This window comes from Rhincodon typus, chromosome 9, assembly GCF_021869965.1.
Source record: "Rhincodon typus isolate 14 chromosome 9, sRhiTyp1.1, whole genome shotgun sequence".
In the NCBI taxonomy this organism is placed as follows: Eukaryota; Metazoa; Chordata; class Chondrichthyes; order Orectolobiformes; family Rhincodontidae; genus Rhincodon; species Rhincodon typus.
This window is the reverse complement of record NC_063340.1, coordinates 20,771,852-20,786,713: the sequence shown is the minus strand read 5'-3', so window position 1 is coordinate 20,786,713 and position 14,862 is coordinate 20,771,852. Positions and strand designations below refer to the sequence as shown.

Here is a 14,862-nt window from a genome sequence, read left to right as displayed (position 1 = left end):
TCAGACCCTTTTCTGATGAAGGGTCTAGGCCCGAAACGTCAGCCTCTCTGCTCCTATGATGCTGCTTGGCCTGCTGTGTTCATCCAGCCCTGCACCTTGTTGTCTCGGATTCTCCAGCATCTGCAGTTCCTACTATCACTGAATAAATAGATGCTGGTTTTATCCATGTGTGGCCATGTTTACTTGCCCAGGTCTGTGTTAGTATATGCAAGTATCTCTAAGTCCTGGCTATATGTCTGTGGGTTAACATGTCTGTTCTATCATGACTTTGACATGCACAGCACATACATCTAGATCTTCATTCTTTATGGTAGAATTTAAAGGAGAGGATGGTGGTGTTTCCCACCCACTGCAGAGCCACAAGAGCCTGCATTGCCTACTTTTGGGAAGGTCTGCTGTACTACATGTCAATTGGGTAGTTATCTGTGTGGCAACAGGCCAAGGACCCTGGGGTTTAACTCCTGTTCTCCCTGAGTACCCATTGTGGGCTGATTATTGTACATTGCTTGGCAGACCGCTGTGACAGTGGTGTCTGCTGTGGGTAATGAGCCAATCCGACGCCCAGCATTAGCTGGGGGATTGCAGGTCACAGGGTGGCAGTTGTCGGGGGGAGAAGCGGAAGAGGAGTCAGCAGCAGATGACACGCAGTGGACTCCTCCTTCCCAATGCCAGGTCCTTCAATCAGGTACCGAGTCCCCAACAAAGAGTGACCCCAAACTCACTACCACTTCAAAGCACACAGCAACTCACAGGGTTTGCCTTTGGGGCTTTCTGTATGACATGTCTTTTACCCGCCACTTGACCAATACCAATACAACGGAACGAGGCTGTTTAGTTAGGCGTTAACTGGCAACTTGAGAGCCTCAATTAGGAGTGGAGCAAGAAGGCCATCCCCAAGCCTTTCCTTGCACAAACAGAATCAGGGCATAGGTGGAAGGATGGTGAGATCCATAGCACTACCCTTCCGCTTGATCAAATACCCCCTCGGACCAAAGGGATAGAGGGTCAAATACTGCCCTTGCTGTGCAATTTTCAGGCAGAGAGTGGAAATTTGTGCTGGTCCTGAGAATAGGAAATAATGCAGATGGGGTAAATAATAGCACGTGATGTTAGAAATCGGATCTTGATGTAAGGATGGAAGCTTGCACTTCAGTTCTTGGAACTTAAAGGTGGGTCAAACTGAAGCCTTTTGCATGCATTTGACTATCATGCATGTTCATTTAAGACACCCACTCACCTCATTTAGGTTCCCCTTTCCAACTTCAAGCAAGCAGTGTGTCCCTCTGGTTCCTGACAGCATGTCAGTGATGTGGAGCAGGTGAGGCACTGTAAATGCTGGACTTCAAAGCGCGTAGCTGCTACTTTGACCTGTTTGAGAGCGTTTGTTTGTGCCATACCATGATTGACATTGGCTGGCACTTGCACAGAGGGAGACCAGTGCAGGGAGACTGCTGTGTAATGGGAATAGGTCATGGAGGCTGATCAGGGCAACAGGATGATGGAGGGGAAGGGAAACAGGCTCATTCGGGAAACATGGAAGGGTCTGAATGTTTCAGCCCTCTGAGAACCTGAGTGATGTTCTTGACTTGTAGAAAATGCATTGCCTTTAAATTTGGTGCCAAGACTTTCTACTCCATGAGGTCATGATGAGGGGTCGCATTGAGTTTTTGCCCAGCCCTGCCAGAAGATTCGCCGAGCACATCATACAATACATATGGAATATGCTGAGAACTGCATAATCGTGGAAGGAAAGCCAACCTGCCCCTGAACAGAGGCGATGCTTCCACACCCAGTGCCAAATTTAGACTGTGCAGTGGAAGATTCTGCCCAGAGTTTCATTAGAGGGTGTTGAAGTGGGATGACCAGCTTTTGTTGATGAATGTGCATGGTGTGTGAGACAGAGGAGAGGCTGTCTGCCATGGTACCTGCCAAGGAATTCGGCATAACAGCAGAAGCATCAGACTGCACCAGTGTTCAGACCCTGGTTTCCTAGATTATCTCTAAGTGTCAGGAGATAAAGTCCAAACTGAGGGACAGGGAAGAAGGTCTGTGCAACTTTAAGATAAATATGATAGAAATGTTTGAAAGGAAGGTTTGTAACCCACAGCAGACAATTGGTTCAAGAAAAGCACGTACCACTGATGCTTTCGGCCTGCAGACCCCTGTTGAATGCGTGTCATTACTAGCCTTTTGTTCTCTTTCTCTGTGATTAACTGTCATCAACATTTATCGTAGGCAGAATGCCGAACTGGCTAAATTGCGGCAGGAGTGTGCCAAACTAACCAAGGAGCTGAGCGAGAAGTCAGAGGCCCTCCAGCAGGACGAGCAGCAGAGGAAGGTTCTGGAGGGCAAAGCCAGCAAGTATGAACAGCAGCTTACTGAGCTTCAGGTGAATGAGAGCACATTGTCCAACAGTTTTGCTTGCATGCTATGCCATCCATACCCCTCAGTGAGCAGCTTGTGACTTCTGTCCTCCAACCTTCTTGCTCCCTCTGATTACTTTTTTCTCCGTGTTTCCAACCTAGCTGTCAGCTGTGGCTCAGTAATTGTGCTTTAGAGTCAGAAGATGGAGTATCATTCCAGGACTGAGTGAGTGCAGCACTGTTGGAAGTGTTGCTTTTCAGTTGGGACTTTGGAGTGAGGCATCTGCCCTCATGGGCCAATGAAAGATTCTAAGGCTTTATTTAAAAAAGAGCTGGGCAGTTATATGAACGTATGAATTAGGAACAAGAATAGGTCATTTGACCCAGAGCCCACTCTGTCATTTTGTAAGATTGTGGCTAATTTGACAATCCTATATTCCTGCCAATCCCTTTCACCCACTACTTCTTAACAAGAATCTATTGACCTCTGCCTTAAAAATATTCAAAGATGCTGCTTCCTCTGCTTTTTGAAGAACAGTTCCAAAAAATCATGACTCTCTGAGAGAAAATATCCTCATCTCTGTCTTAAAAGGTTGACCCCTTATTTTTAAACAGAGGCCCTTGGTTCCAGATTCTCCCACAAGAGGAAATATCCTTTCCACATACACCCTGTCAAACCTTCAGGATCTTATATGTTGTCTGCAATGTCTTTATTCTGAAAAAAATTCCTCCCCAAAAACAAATTATCTGCTGACTATTATATTGCTGTTTTGGGAGTTTGCTGTGTATAAATTGACATGCCCCCTATATTGCAACAGTGCTTACTCTCCAATGTACATCATTGACTACAAAGTATGTTAGGATGTGCTGTGGTCATGAAAATAATAAATGTAACTTTTTTAACCACTCCACCTCCATTTTTGTTTTACTGATCTCCCAACAAGATTGTTTTTAGTATTTTAGCCTCCACAGCCACTTTAACATAGGTAAACACCAGGAAATAGAGTTGTGACCATCCTAATGGAGTTCAGATCACCATCGGAGCTACATCTAGTCATAACTTTGTAACTTTGAAAGGAATAATGCAGGATCTTGTTGTGGATGTTGAAACAGGTACCTCACTGCATCTGACTCATTTTGTCAGACATGGACGAGGAGTACGCCAAATGGAGAAGGGAGTGAGCATTAACTAAGGGAGGGAGTGAGAGAGAGAGAAGCCCTGAAACTAGTGAGAGAGAAAAAGCACTCAAGTTAATGAGAAAGTCAGAAATACAAACTGAGGAAGAGAGAGAGAGTAAAACAGGAGAGAGAGAAATACTAAACCTGGAATGATAACGGGGGAAACAAACTAGAGTTGGAATCTTCCGGTCTTGGAGGAATCTGGCCTGGAGCTAATTAGATGGGATGGCGGCATTCCAGAAAACCAGCTTCCTGTCTCCATTACATTCAGGGCAGAAAGGCCCAAGCTCCACTATCCTGCTTTACCATTAATTGAGACCCTTAAGTGATCAATTGATGACCACCTAAGGGCAAATTATCAGCCGATTTGTGCCTGGGCTGCAATTATCTAAGCTATAGGTGGGAGTCTGCCCATCCGACTGGTAAACCAGTGCTGGCAGGCTGTGAGTTGGGGTGTCCCTTGAACTGCACAATATTTGCAAGATCAAGGAAATGGACATAGTTGGCGTTGAGAGCCTTTTCCTGTGCCACTGTCTTTTCCCCATGAACCCTAACCCAGAAAACTCGCCTCCCTATCTCTTTGGCCGGCAGCTGTTGCTGGGCAGGACTTCTGCCTCCACCTGACTGCTGCCCTCAAACTGGCTGATTGGAGAAAGTTATGTCAGGCTTTGCTCAGAAGAGGCAGGGCAGGGGTCCCACCACCCTATCAGCTAGCAAGCACGATGCCCAATGAATACAGATGGTTCCTTCCTAGGTTGAGATAGACAGCAAAACACAAGCTGTTGGGAGCGAGTAAAACGCAGACTGATGGACATGAACATAAAAGGGATGAGGGTGAGAACGCAAGAGAAAAATAAACTGGGGAGGAAGAAAGAAACATAAATTGGGGAAGGAAAGAGATGGAGAAACACAAACAGGGAGAGGATAGGTAGAGAAAATCACGCTGGGGCAAATAGAGAAATGTAAGGTGTGCAAGGAGGTGTTCATCTCTGTCATTCTTTGGTGCTATTATGAGTCTCAGGAAACTTTAGCAGTTTTTCCTGAGGACTGAACCATACTGGGCTCCAGTGATGGGATGTGGAAGTCTTGGAGCAGAAATAACTGGTTTTGGATTCACTCACTAGTTTTATATTTTATTGCGTATAAGAGTCATGTGATTAAAGTGTCCTGAACTGCCATGTGATTGAGCTGTCACATGACCAAATCTCCAAGAGAGTGTCACATCAAAATCAGCAACCCTACACAGGCTAGTGGAAACCTTTCCCCCGAAATGTTGGAAAGTCTAGGGTCAGTTGAACTTCTCAAAACTGAAATTCTCAGGTTTTTGTTGGGTAAGGAGAGGGGATATTGGAGAATTTGGAGCCATGGCGGGTACATGGGGCTCAAGTACAAATTAGCCGTGGTCTGACTGAATGGTGAAAAAGGATGAATGGTTTCCTGTTCTTTAGCCTTGCCCGTCCCATCGTCAGAGTATTCTAGAAACAGCATTGCTCCATTGCATGATTTGCTGAAATTATTGCCCTCAATATAGCTTTACACTGTCTCATTTGCAGTCAAATCAGCAAGAGACAGAGAGGATGTTACAGAAACGACTTGATGATGTTAGCGAGGAGCTTCGTAAGTCCCAGAGTAACTATTCCAGCCTGCTGACAGATACCGAGAAAACGAGAGGGGAACTGTGCACTACACTCAGTAGCTTCACCGGTGAGTCTATAGGTCAGGTGAGTGAGAGGGTTAAATCTAGGGGTAAAATAAGGCATTGTTCCAAGTCCCCTCATCCTACCCACCATTCCATTAGCTGGGAAATTCCTAGCAGTTTTCCAAAGTGTGCAGTTCTGGGAAATCTCAAGCACCAGAGTCTCACAGTTTAACTCTATGATTCAATGGTGTCAAAAAAGGTGAGATATTCTAAGAAAGTTTAAAGTTTGTTTAGGGATAATAGTCTGAACTCCCCTTTGCCCTCTATGCATCGATCAGAAATTATCTAACATATACTACACAGGATTCTCTGCCCAGTGATTGGCAGCATATTCTTCAGCCAAGCCCTGACCTTCCTTTGGTCTTTAGTGGTTGTTAAATGATTTGTGCATTTTTATGTCTTTGAACTACATGTTGGGCTATAGCCTCGAGGTGCATTAGGCACATTAACAGCACACTTTTTCCTATTCCTCTTGATTGCAGATCTTCAGGCTAAAATGGTATCCACAGAGGCTGACCTGAAGAGCAAAGTGGAGGAGCTGGAGAAGCTACACAGTCAGCTGATGGAGGCTGGCTCAGAGAAAGAACGTCTCGAGGAAAGAATCAAGTCAATCGAAGCTCTACTGGAGGCCAGTCAGAACAAAGAAACAGAGAAAGAACATCCAGTTCAGGTTAGGCGTCCTGTCAGGGACAGATCTTCTGTGGGAGCTAGTGATTTTGAAAATAAAGGAAAGTACAGTGTATTTCCCAAAATCACGACACTGCAAAGTACTTTATAGTAATTGCTACATTTTGTACATTACAACAGTGACTACATTTCAAAAGTACTTAGTTGGCTGTAAAGAGCTTTGACATTTCCAATGGTTACAAAAAGCACTGTAGAAATGTGAGTCCGCCTTTATTTCTGCAATGAAGTGTTTTTTTTTTGCTGTGTTGCCACTAGGACAATATAGGAAATTTTGCCCCCAGTTTCTACACAGCAAGCAGTCATGAATATCAATGAGATAATGTTTTTGTTATGGTAAATAAGGGAAAATGTTGGACACCAGGAGGACATTGCCATGATCTTTATTACATAGTGTCAAGGGATCCTTTACATGCATCTGAGATGCTGCAGGCCCATTATTTAAAGTCTTATTTGAAATTGGCACCTTTGTGGCACACAGTGCACAATGAGTGTCAGCCTAGATTTTGTGCTCAACTTTAACCCTGAATCACAGCAGATACTTGTAAATTGTAAGAGGGAACTGGTAAAGACTGGGACCTTATGGGAATGAAAATTATAAGAGCACAACACAGTATGAGAAGTTTTGATTTTAACACCATGAGGAAGAAGATAAATTGTTTTTAGAGCTTGAGATGAGGAGTGGGAGTGAGAGGTTGAGGTGTATATTATGCTAAAGGGAGCACAAGTAGAGATTAGCTTTATTCTAGTGCATTCATTATATTTCCATAGAATTGCACAGCATGTGAGGAAGCCATTCAGTCCATTGTACCTGTGCCAGCTCTTTTGGAAGAACTATCCCATTAGTTCCATGCCCATTGTTGTGTCCATAGTTCCGCAAATGTTACCCCTTTAAAATGAAGACACTTGCAAATGCTTGTTATCACTGGCAAATTGTCAGGCTTAGATTTAATGTGGTTAGTTCTGTTTTCCCTACTAGGTCCCTGAGCTGGTTTTCTGATGCCAAGCTATTCAAGATCTTTTGATGAGAAATGATCTGAATTGCAGCTTGTAGCTACACAAGATAGCTTACAAGTTAATTAGGCATTAAGTACAGAAAATTGATTTTACCGTAATCCTTTGATGTACAGGCCATGACATGTTGAAATTGCTTACTTTCTTTATCCTCTACTCTAATCCTGCCCCTCCCCTTTAACATAGATCATTATTAGAGCATAAGGACCAAGTGGTATCCTGATTGGTATGATTCTCAGCCAACAGTGACATTGTCGCCCATTTAATTCATAAATGTTCATATAGTACTTCCATTTTGTTACTTCCTTACAATCTCCAGCACAGACAACTCAAAAAAAACTCCAGTAAGACAGGTTTACAGTTACATTTTTGATGTACAATGTATGTATCTTGCGTAGACATAAACTATTCTGTTTAGAGCATAAGAACATAAGAAAATAAGAACTAGGAGCAGGAGTAGGCCGTCTGGCCCTTTGAGCCTGCTCCGCCATTCAATAAGTTCATGGCTGATCCTTTCGTGGACTCAGATCCACTTACCCGTGTTCTCACCGTATCCCTTAATTCCTTTATTGTTCAAAAAAAATCTACGTTTTTTTTAAAGGCATTTACTGAAGTAGCATCAACTACTTCACTGGGCAAGGAATTCCATAGATTAACAACCCTCTGGGTGAAGAAATTCCTTTTCAGTTCAGTCCTAAATCTGCTCCCTCTAATCTTGAGGCTATGCCTTCTTGTCCTAGCTTCACCTGCCAGTGGAAACATCCTCTCTACTTCTATCTTATCTATTCCCTTCATAATTTTATATGTTTCTATAAGATACCCCCTCAATCTTCTGAATTCCAATTTTGGGATATGTAATGCCGGGATGAGTTGGGTGCTTCCATCAGTTACAGAATCAGTGGTGCTTTCCTTGTAACAATGGAATTTTAAAAAAATTAACTGTACTCCTTTGATGAGAGAAAAGGAATGCCATGTTAGTGGCTGTGTGCTTTTGCTGCCCTATTGGATAGGATGTCCGATATCTCACTTCTGATATGTACAATAAAAGACTTTGCGGGAAAAGAGAAGTCGATTTGGAGATCACTTTAACATGCAACCCAGAGTGAGCTAAGCTCTGTCCACATGCAGCTACAGAACAAGTCTTTAATCAGGAGGAGACCTTTCCCTTAAAGGTGCCAATGTGGTTGAATATGTTATGGAGATTTAATTGTGTGACCTCCTATCTCTAATCACCACAGCCTGATACACCCACTGTTGGTCACACAGCACGTGCAGTAGCTGACTTTGTCCTGTCTTTAATCCACCCAGTGTGGTTTCTTAAAATAAACAAATTAAACTATATTCTTTGCGTAATTGGCTATTATCTTGTCACACCTATTAACCCAGAGTAGGGTGCAGAAGAAGAGTCATACCAGACTCAAAACATCAAATCTGTTTGACTCCATGGATGCTGCCAGATCCGCTGTGTTTTTCCCAGTACTTTCTGTTTTTATTCTATAATCTATCGCAACTCATGTCAAAAAAGTGAAGGGAAGGGATGACATGGAAGATGGGAGAGGCGTGAGGCTTGTGTTAAAGTAATGAGAATTGTTTGGACTTGCAGCAGCAGCAATTTAATCCAAAATTCTAGTCCGAAAAATCACTTCAATACAGTATCAATTCACATATTAATGTTTGGGGCATCGGCTGGCTGAAATGGAGGTTTGTGAAAGGATGTGTTCTGCAAAAGGTATTATGCCCAAACTTATTTTAATTTATTTTTACATTTCAGGCCACCCAACAGGAAGAACTGGAACAGTTGGGGACCAGGTAAGGTGCAGTTCCAAAGCACATAATTGAGAGTGAGAGTGCATGTGCCTGTGTGTGCATATGTGTTTGTGTGTGTGTGCATGCGTGCTTGAGAATGTACAGATGAGAGTGTACGGACAAGAAAACTGACTCGGAGCCCTATAATGTGGTCCACACTGTGGAGCAAGTGTTGAGCGCTGTATTGGTGAGGGTTTAGTGAGTTCCATCAGAAATGTGGATGGCAGGGAGATCAGAAAGCTTATAAAGCTGATTTAATGCCAGCAATGCTATTTTCAAGCTCAGCAATCCAGCAAACCTTCCCTCTCAACCTCAAACAACTGAACACATCCAGCAGCAGGAAGGATTCCACTATTTAAAGAGTTCATCAAGCATTTACATCCTACCAGTTGATTACTTCTGGCTGTGTTATAAGTGTATCATAGGCATGTTTTTATTGTTTTTTATTGTATTTTTAATTTGAAAAACCCTCTGGGTTTTTGAAGGACTTTTTGCTGACTTCAAGGATTCTGCACAACGATTGTTCTTGATGATTACTCCCCTGTTAGGCACTTTCCATGGAGTACTTAGGGATGACTTGGGGAAGACGAGATGCCACGTAGAGCAGGGAAAATTGTGAACAGCGCTTTCAGCAGGAGACTGTATCCGACCAGAGTTTTCAAGAAACAAATCTCTTCACTGGGTTCAGCAAGGGCTGAAACAATGAAACATCAGCACTTTTGGAAGCATGTGTGTCAACTTCTGCAGCCACTCAACCTCAACTCAAAAAGGGCAAGGACTGCATTCCCTGCGGTTAGGAAGATGCTTGTGATGATGACCGTTTCAACATCTGGCTCCTTTTGAGGCTGGAGCTAATACATTTGCAACATCTTGCAGCTTGCCACTGCTGTATGAGAGATGCCCTCCAAGGCTCTCAGTTCAAAGAATGCTAAGTACATTTCATTTTCTCTCGCCAGGGACAAACAACTGTGGGGGAACATGCTGCTTTGTAGGATGGCAATCTGCGTTGTGTTACAAGGCACCACTGGCTGCCCTCCCCCCACCCCGCAAATTTGCTTTTCAAATGCCACATGTCAAATTTGCCCTAAAACAGATCCAAAAAGAATTGCCCCTTGACTTTCCAGCTGCTGTGTGACTTCAGATAGATCAATGGCCAATATCCTGGCATCAGTCATCATTCCTGCATTCAGTGGCAGTATGCTGTGCTAGCTGCATTTCAGCCAACAAGACAAACTAAAGGATGGGTACGTGGTACCCAGGGCTATTTGCTCATCATCCAGATGGCTGATAACTAGACGGTGCAGCCCACATCACTGTGTGGTACGTGCATTAAATGGAGGCCATGCTGCTAAACACAGTATAATGGAGCAAACCACCGATGTGCTGAAATAACCCTTGCCTATCTGGATAGCTCTCAAGAAGCCTCGCAGAGCCCAGCAACGTGGACATAGAGAGTTTTAGCACAGACATGAAGGAGATCAACATCATGTCACCGCCATGAGAGGTACAGCAAGACACTGAGAATCAAAGCAGTAAAAGCATTATGAGAAAGGGAGGAGGCCACCTCGATAGCCCCCTTCTATCTGGGCTATCTGTAAGGAACTTGAGTTCCATTCCATGAACCGCATCCCCAGTCTCCTTTCACTAATAGTATCACACCTTGCAGTAGCCTGTAACTTGGCCACAGTGCTTAATAAAAGTTATTAAAAAACAACTTTCCAAACCAAATTTAGAAATCAAATCGTTTCCTATTCTATATGAACATCAACTAATCACTTTAATACATTCTGTTAGAGTTTGTTTTTTTTGTGTGCTTTCACTGCTGGAAAGCTGCTGTTTATCAGTGGAGTTGCCTTTAGTTGGCTCACAGGATAACCTCAACCACTAGCCTTGTAAGGCCCAACTTCAGACTGCAACTAGGGAGCAACTAGCCTGGTCTGGCTGGCAAACAGTTAACAACAAGGACACTGGCGGAGTGACAGATTCGGGCGGAATCAGAAGTTTTTGTGAGATGAGGGGGAAGTGGGATCCCGAGAAGGTGCATTAGGTATATGAGCATACCGGCATCCTCAATGGTGTCTGTCCTGCTGCTAGCCAAGGCCTCAGCAGTTGGTGGCCTCATTCCGGCCAGCACCGCTTTCTTCATGAATATTAGTTGTCTCTAATTGTGTGCCCCTATGCTCTGTAAGTGTGTCAGTGAATGTGGCACGATCTGGATAAAATAGCTGCTGTGTTTGAGGAGTTGGCTCTTAGTTCAGGTTGTCGGAGGTCACGGTATGTGAGGGAGAGGAGAAGCATATGAATGGTAGGTATAATCCTGAATGACCACAATTGTTAGTAGGCGTGAGATGGGCTGTGGTGATTTTAAGCTGTGCCTATGATGTTTCTACATTCACCCATCTTGGATTGTTTGGGCACCAAAGCCTGGATCCTTGGGGCTTGATTTCCAGCCTTGAGCTCCACATCTGTCTGCTGCCACTGCCTTTTTGATGTGTGTTTAGAGAGACTCTGGGAATACTGGATCTCTTGATCTCCCTTCTATGTCCCACTTCCTCCAGCAAGACTCCAGTCCAATCTATAAATCTCAGATCACACACTTTTTGATGTTATGTCAGTCATCATGGTTTCCCAAATCATATTCACTTATTGTACAAATGCCAGCACCTATTCCCACTACACTGCACTTCCTCTTTAAGTGACACAAATTCATTCATGGGATGGCTGGCTGGGCCACCTTTTATTGCCCATTCCTTGTTGCTCCTGACACGGTGATCATGAGCTGTCTTTTTGAACCGCTGCAGTACATGCACTGTAGGGTAGACCCACAATGCATTTACGGAGGGAATTCCAGGATTTTGACACAGCAACACTGAAGGAGCAATGATATATTTCAAAGTCAGGATAGTGAGTGGATTGGAGGGGTACCTGCAAGTTGTGGTGTTCCCATGTACCTGCTGCTGTACCTTTGTAGATGGAAGTGCTCATGAGTTTGGAAGGTGCTGTCTAAGGAACCATGGTGAATTCCTGGTGCTAGTAAAATAGGATTTGACCTTCTGTTCATCTGCGCAATGTATAAACAATAGTGTTAATGGAGACTGCAAGTAGACAGCATTCAAATGAAGTTATGCGCTGCATTCATTACATTGAATGGGTGCAGGTTAATCACACATTGCAATCCTCACACTTGTTTCCATTCTCTGATGTAGTACCCAGTGTGCGTGTGAGAGACTACAAGCACATGGACTGTGTGAGCATGTGTGCATGAATGTATAGTTAGCTGATTCTGTGGATACCATTTTCTTTACACTCAGTGTTTTGTCTTTAGGCTAAAGGATAAAGATGTTCAGATTACCACTTTGGAACAGGAGGTACTGCAGCTCAAAGAAACAATTGAACAGCAAAAAAACAAAAACAATGTGAGTGTTATATGACCCATGTTTTAATCCTGGTTTCCAGGAAGAATTTTAATGGCAGCTGCCCAGTTTACAATTGTATAAAGAGTTTTCTGGTTCAGGCCAGTGTTCCTATCCCCCATACAGCAACAAAGCTTGACTTGGACTTGAATCCTGGCAGTGGCATAGGCCTGGAGTTTAATTTCAGTGAAACCATTCTCTCGAGGCGGAACTTTGTTAGAACAAGTATCAGGAATTCTGGCATAGAGGTCATGCAGTCCTGGGGAGGGGGCCCACAGAAGTATATATGCAGGACTCTGATATGAATTTCCACTGGGAACTCCACATCCACAGTGGGAGTGCAGATTCATCAACTGCATATCTTCTTGCACTTGCACTTGCTATTTGTATACAATTTATTTCATCAATTGAGACTGGTTATCCCTGTATCAGCCAAAGTGTTGGAGGTGAGATGGGGCATTTGACAGACTTGCAGCAGATAGTCTATTTACTTAGAAAACGGGTGAGTCTATTTAAACAGAATTGCTGCAAACAGAACTCCTCAAATACATTGCAGCAGAATCCCAATAAATGTTGCAAAATACAGTGAGTGAATCATGATGGGTCTGGGCAGAGTAGATAGGAGGAAACTGCTTCCATTGGCAGAAGGATCGGGAATCAGAGGCCACAGATTTAATGCAATTAACAAAAGAAACAACAAAGAAATGAGGAAAACAGTTACTGAACAGTGAGTGGTTAATGTCTGGAGTGCACCATCTGAGAGTGTGGCAAAAGCAGTCTCAATTGAATCATCCAAGAAGGAATTAGATTATTATACATAAAAGAAGAATGTGTGGGTTGTGAGAGATGATGGGGGAGCAGCAGCAGGCAAACTGCTGAGTTCGGAAGCAGGCATAGACACAATGGGCTGAATGGTCACCTCCTGTGTTATAGCAATTCTGTGAATCTGAAAGGATATGGAGCTAAGGAAGTAATGTGGAGTTGATGTGCATGTTAGATTTGGTTTAAATAAATGATGAAACAGTGCTGAACAACCTACTGTTGTCATCATGTTCCACTACCTATCTGCTAACATTAGCGTGAAACAGTTCCATTCATCTCTGCCTTCTGTCTGGCTGTATTGTCATTCATAAATGCGTTTTGGCATCATTGAATTTTGTGATAGCACCTGAGTGGTTGGATTCTGATTTAGAGTAGATTCGCCACTCAAGAGATCTGAACTTGTTGATTAGAAATTATCTATAACTACGGAACATTTTAAGGTTGTGCAGCATAGAATAGAATAGTACAGCACAGAAGGAAGCTATTGACCTTAAAGTCTGTGTTGTCTCTTTGGAAGAGCTGCCTAGTTAGTCCCACTTTTAACTCTTTTTTTTTTATCCCTGCAGCTTTTTCTCCTTCAAGTAGTTAGCCAACTCCTCTTTGAGGGCTACTTGTAAATTAATTTCCACTAGCCTTTCATGCAGAGTCGTAAAAATCCGAACAAATTCAACTTTGTTATGTTGCTTCTGGTTCTTTTGACATTGCCTTAAATATGTATCCTCTGGTTATTAACCTGTCAACCATTAGAAACGGTTTTGTTTTATTTAAACCCTTCAGGATTTTATGCACTTTATTAAGACTTCCTCTTTTTCCTCTTTGCTCTAAGGAGAAAAGAATAGTTTCTCTATTCTACCCATAAAAGTGGATAATTTCTGGTAAATGTCTTCTGTATCCTTTCAAAATGCATGCCCATTGCAAATGTTTCCCACCCAATGTGTGAAAAAGGTTTTCCTAATTTCACCACTGAGCAGGCTGGCTTTAATTCATTCTCTACTCCCACTCTTCTCAATCAGCTTCTTACAATCTCTCACAATTGTTCTTTTTAATATCTAGAGCTCAACTTTTTTCGAGTGAACAGTTAAATTTTAATGTTATTAATACAGTTGAGAGCACTGTTACTCATGATAATTAGTTATTTCCAGAACGGAAGTGTATGAGACCTGACCTCTATATGTTTAATTATGACACAGGTATAGTGAAGTTGAATTAGGCTGTGTGCGTGAATTTTTCAGGTTACTATTTAAAAAGAAGATTGCTTTACATTTTTTTCAAAAAAACAGGCAGATGTTAGTATCATGGAACACTCAGCAGGATCATGATAATTTCTCTGCAAAAGAGAAATTAAAATTGGAATCAAACAAAAATAGACTTGAACCTGATAGGCATCTTTAAAACTATGAAGAGATTTGGTAAGATGGATGTGGAGAAACTGCTTCTGTTGTTCGAGTTCAGAACAAAGGAGCATAAATATAAGAAAGACCCTGACAATCTAGGAAAGAATTTAGAAGGAATTTCTTTGCACAGTGTGATGAGAATGCAGAACCTGTTCCCACATAGCGGTGCAAGCGGATACTGCAATTTGATACATTTTAGTCGGAGGCTTGATGGATATCATAGGGAGTTGGGAACAGAAAGATATTGGAACAGGGTGAGAGGAAGTAATTAGAGTGAGGGAAGGCTGTGCTGTAAATTCTGTAATATTCTATGTTACTTCAGCCAAAGGTATACATACCCATTGCTGAGTGGTGGTATATCAGGGCTATTTTGAAATCTAGTCCCAGATTTTTATCTAAAGACAGTAATTGGTCCTTTCCTGAGATTGCCACCAGCCTCCTGCCTGGTGGAGCCTCTAGTTTTGTAGTGGCATGGGGGGAAATGCACC

At 42.9% G+C, this 14,862-nt stretch overlaps 1 protein-coding gene across 3 annotated transcripts in view; it reads left to right on the top strand.

Moving 5' to 3' along the window:
* LOC109910579 (ribosome-binding protein 1) overlaps positions 1–14,862 on the top strand; it is an 83,602-nt gene that overhangs the window by 37,468 nt on the left and 31,272 nt on the right. For all 3 annotated transcript variants that reach the window (XM_020509796.2, XM_048601121.1, XM_020509794.2), the window contains exons 6-10: positions 2,236–2,389; positions 5,096–5,246; positions 5,724–5,911; positions 8,711–8,748; positions 12,071–12,161. In XM_020509796.2, the coding sequence (XP_020365385.1) occupies positions 2,236–2,389; positions 5,096–5,246; positions 5,724–5,911; positions 8,711–8,748; positions 12,071–12,161 (622 nt within the window). The remainder of the gene's footprint in view (positions 1–2,235; positions 2,390–5,095; positions 5,247–5,723; positions 5,912–8,710; positions 8,749–12,070; positions 12,162–14,862) is intronic.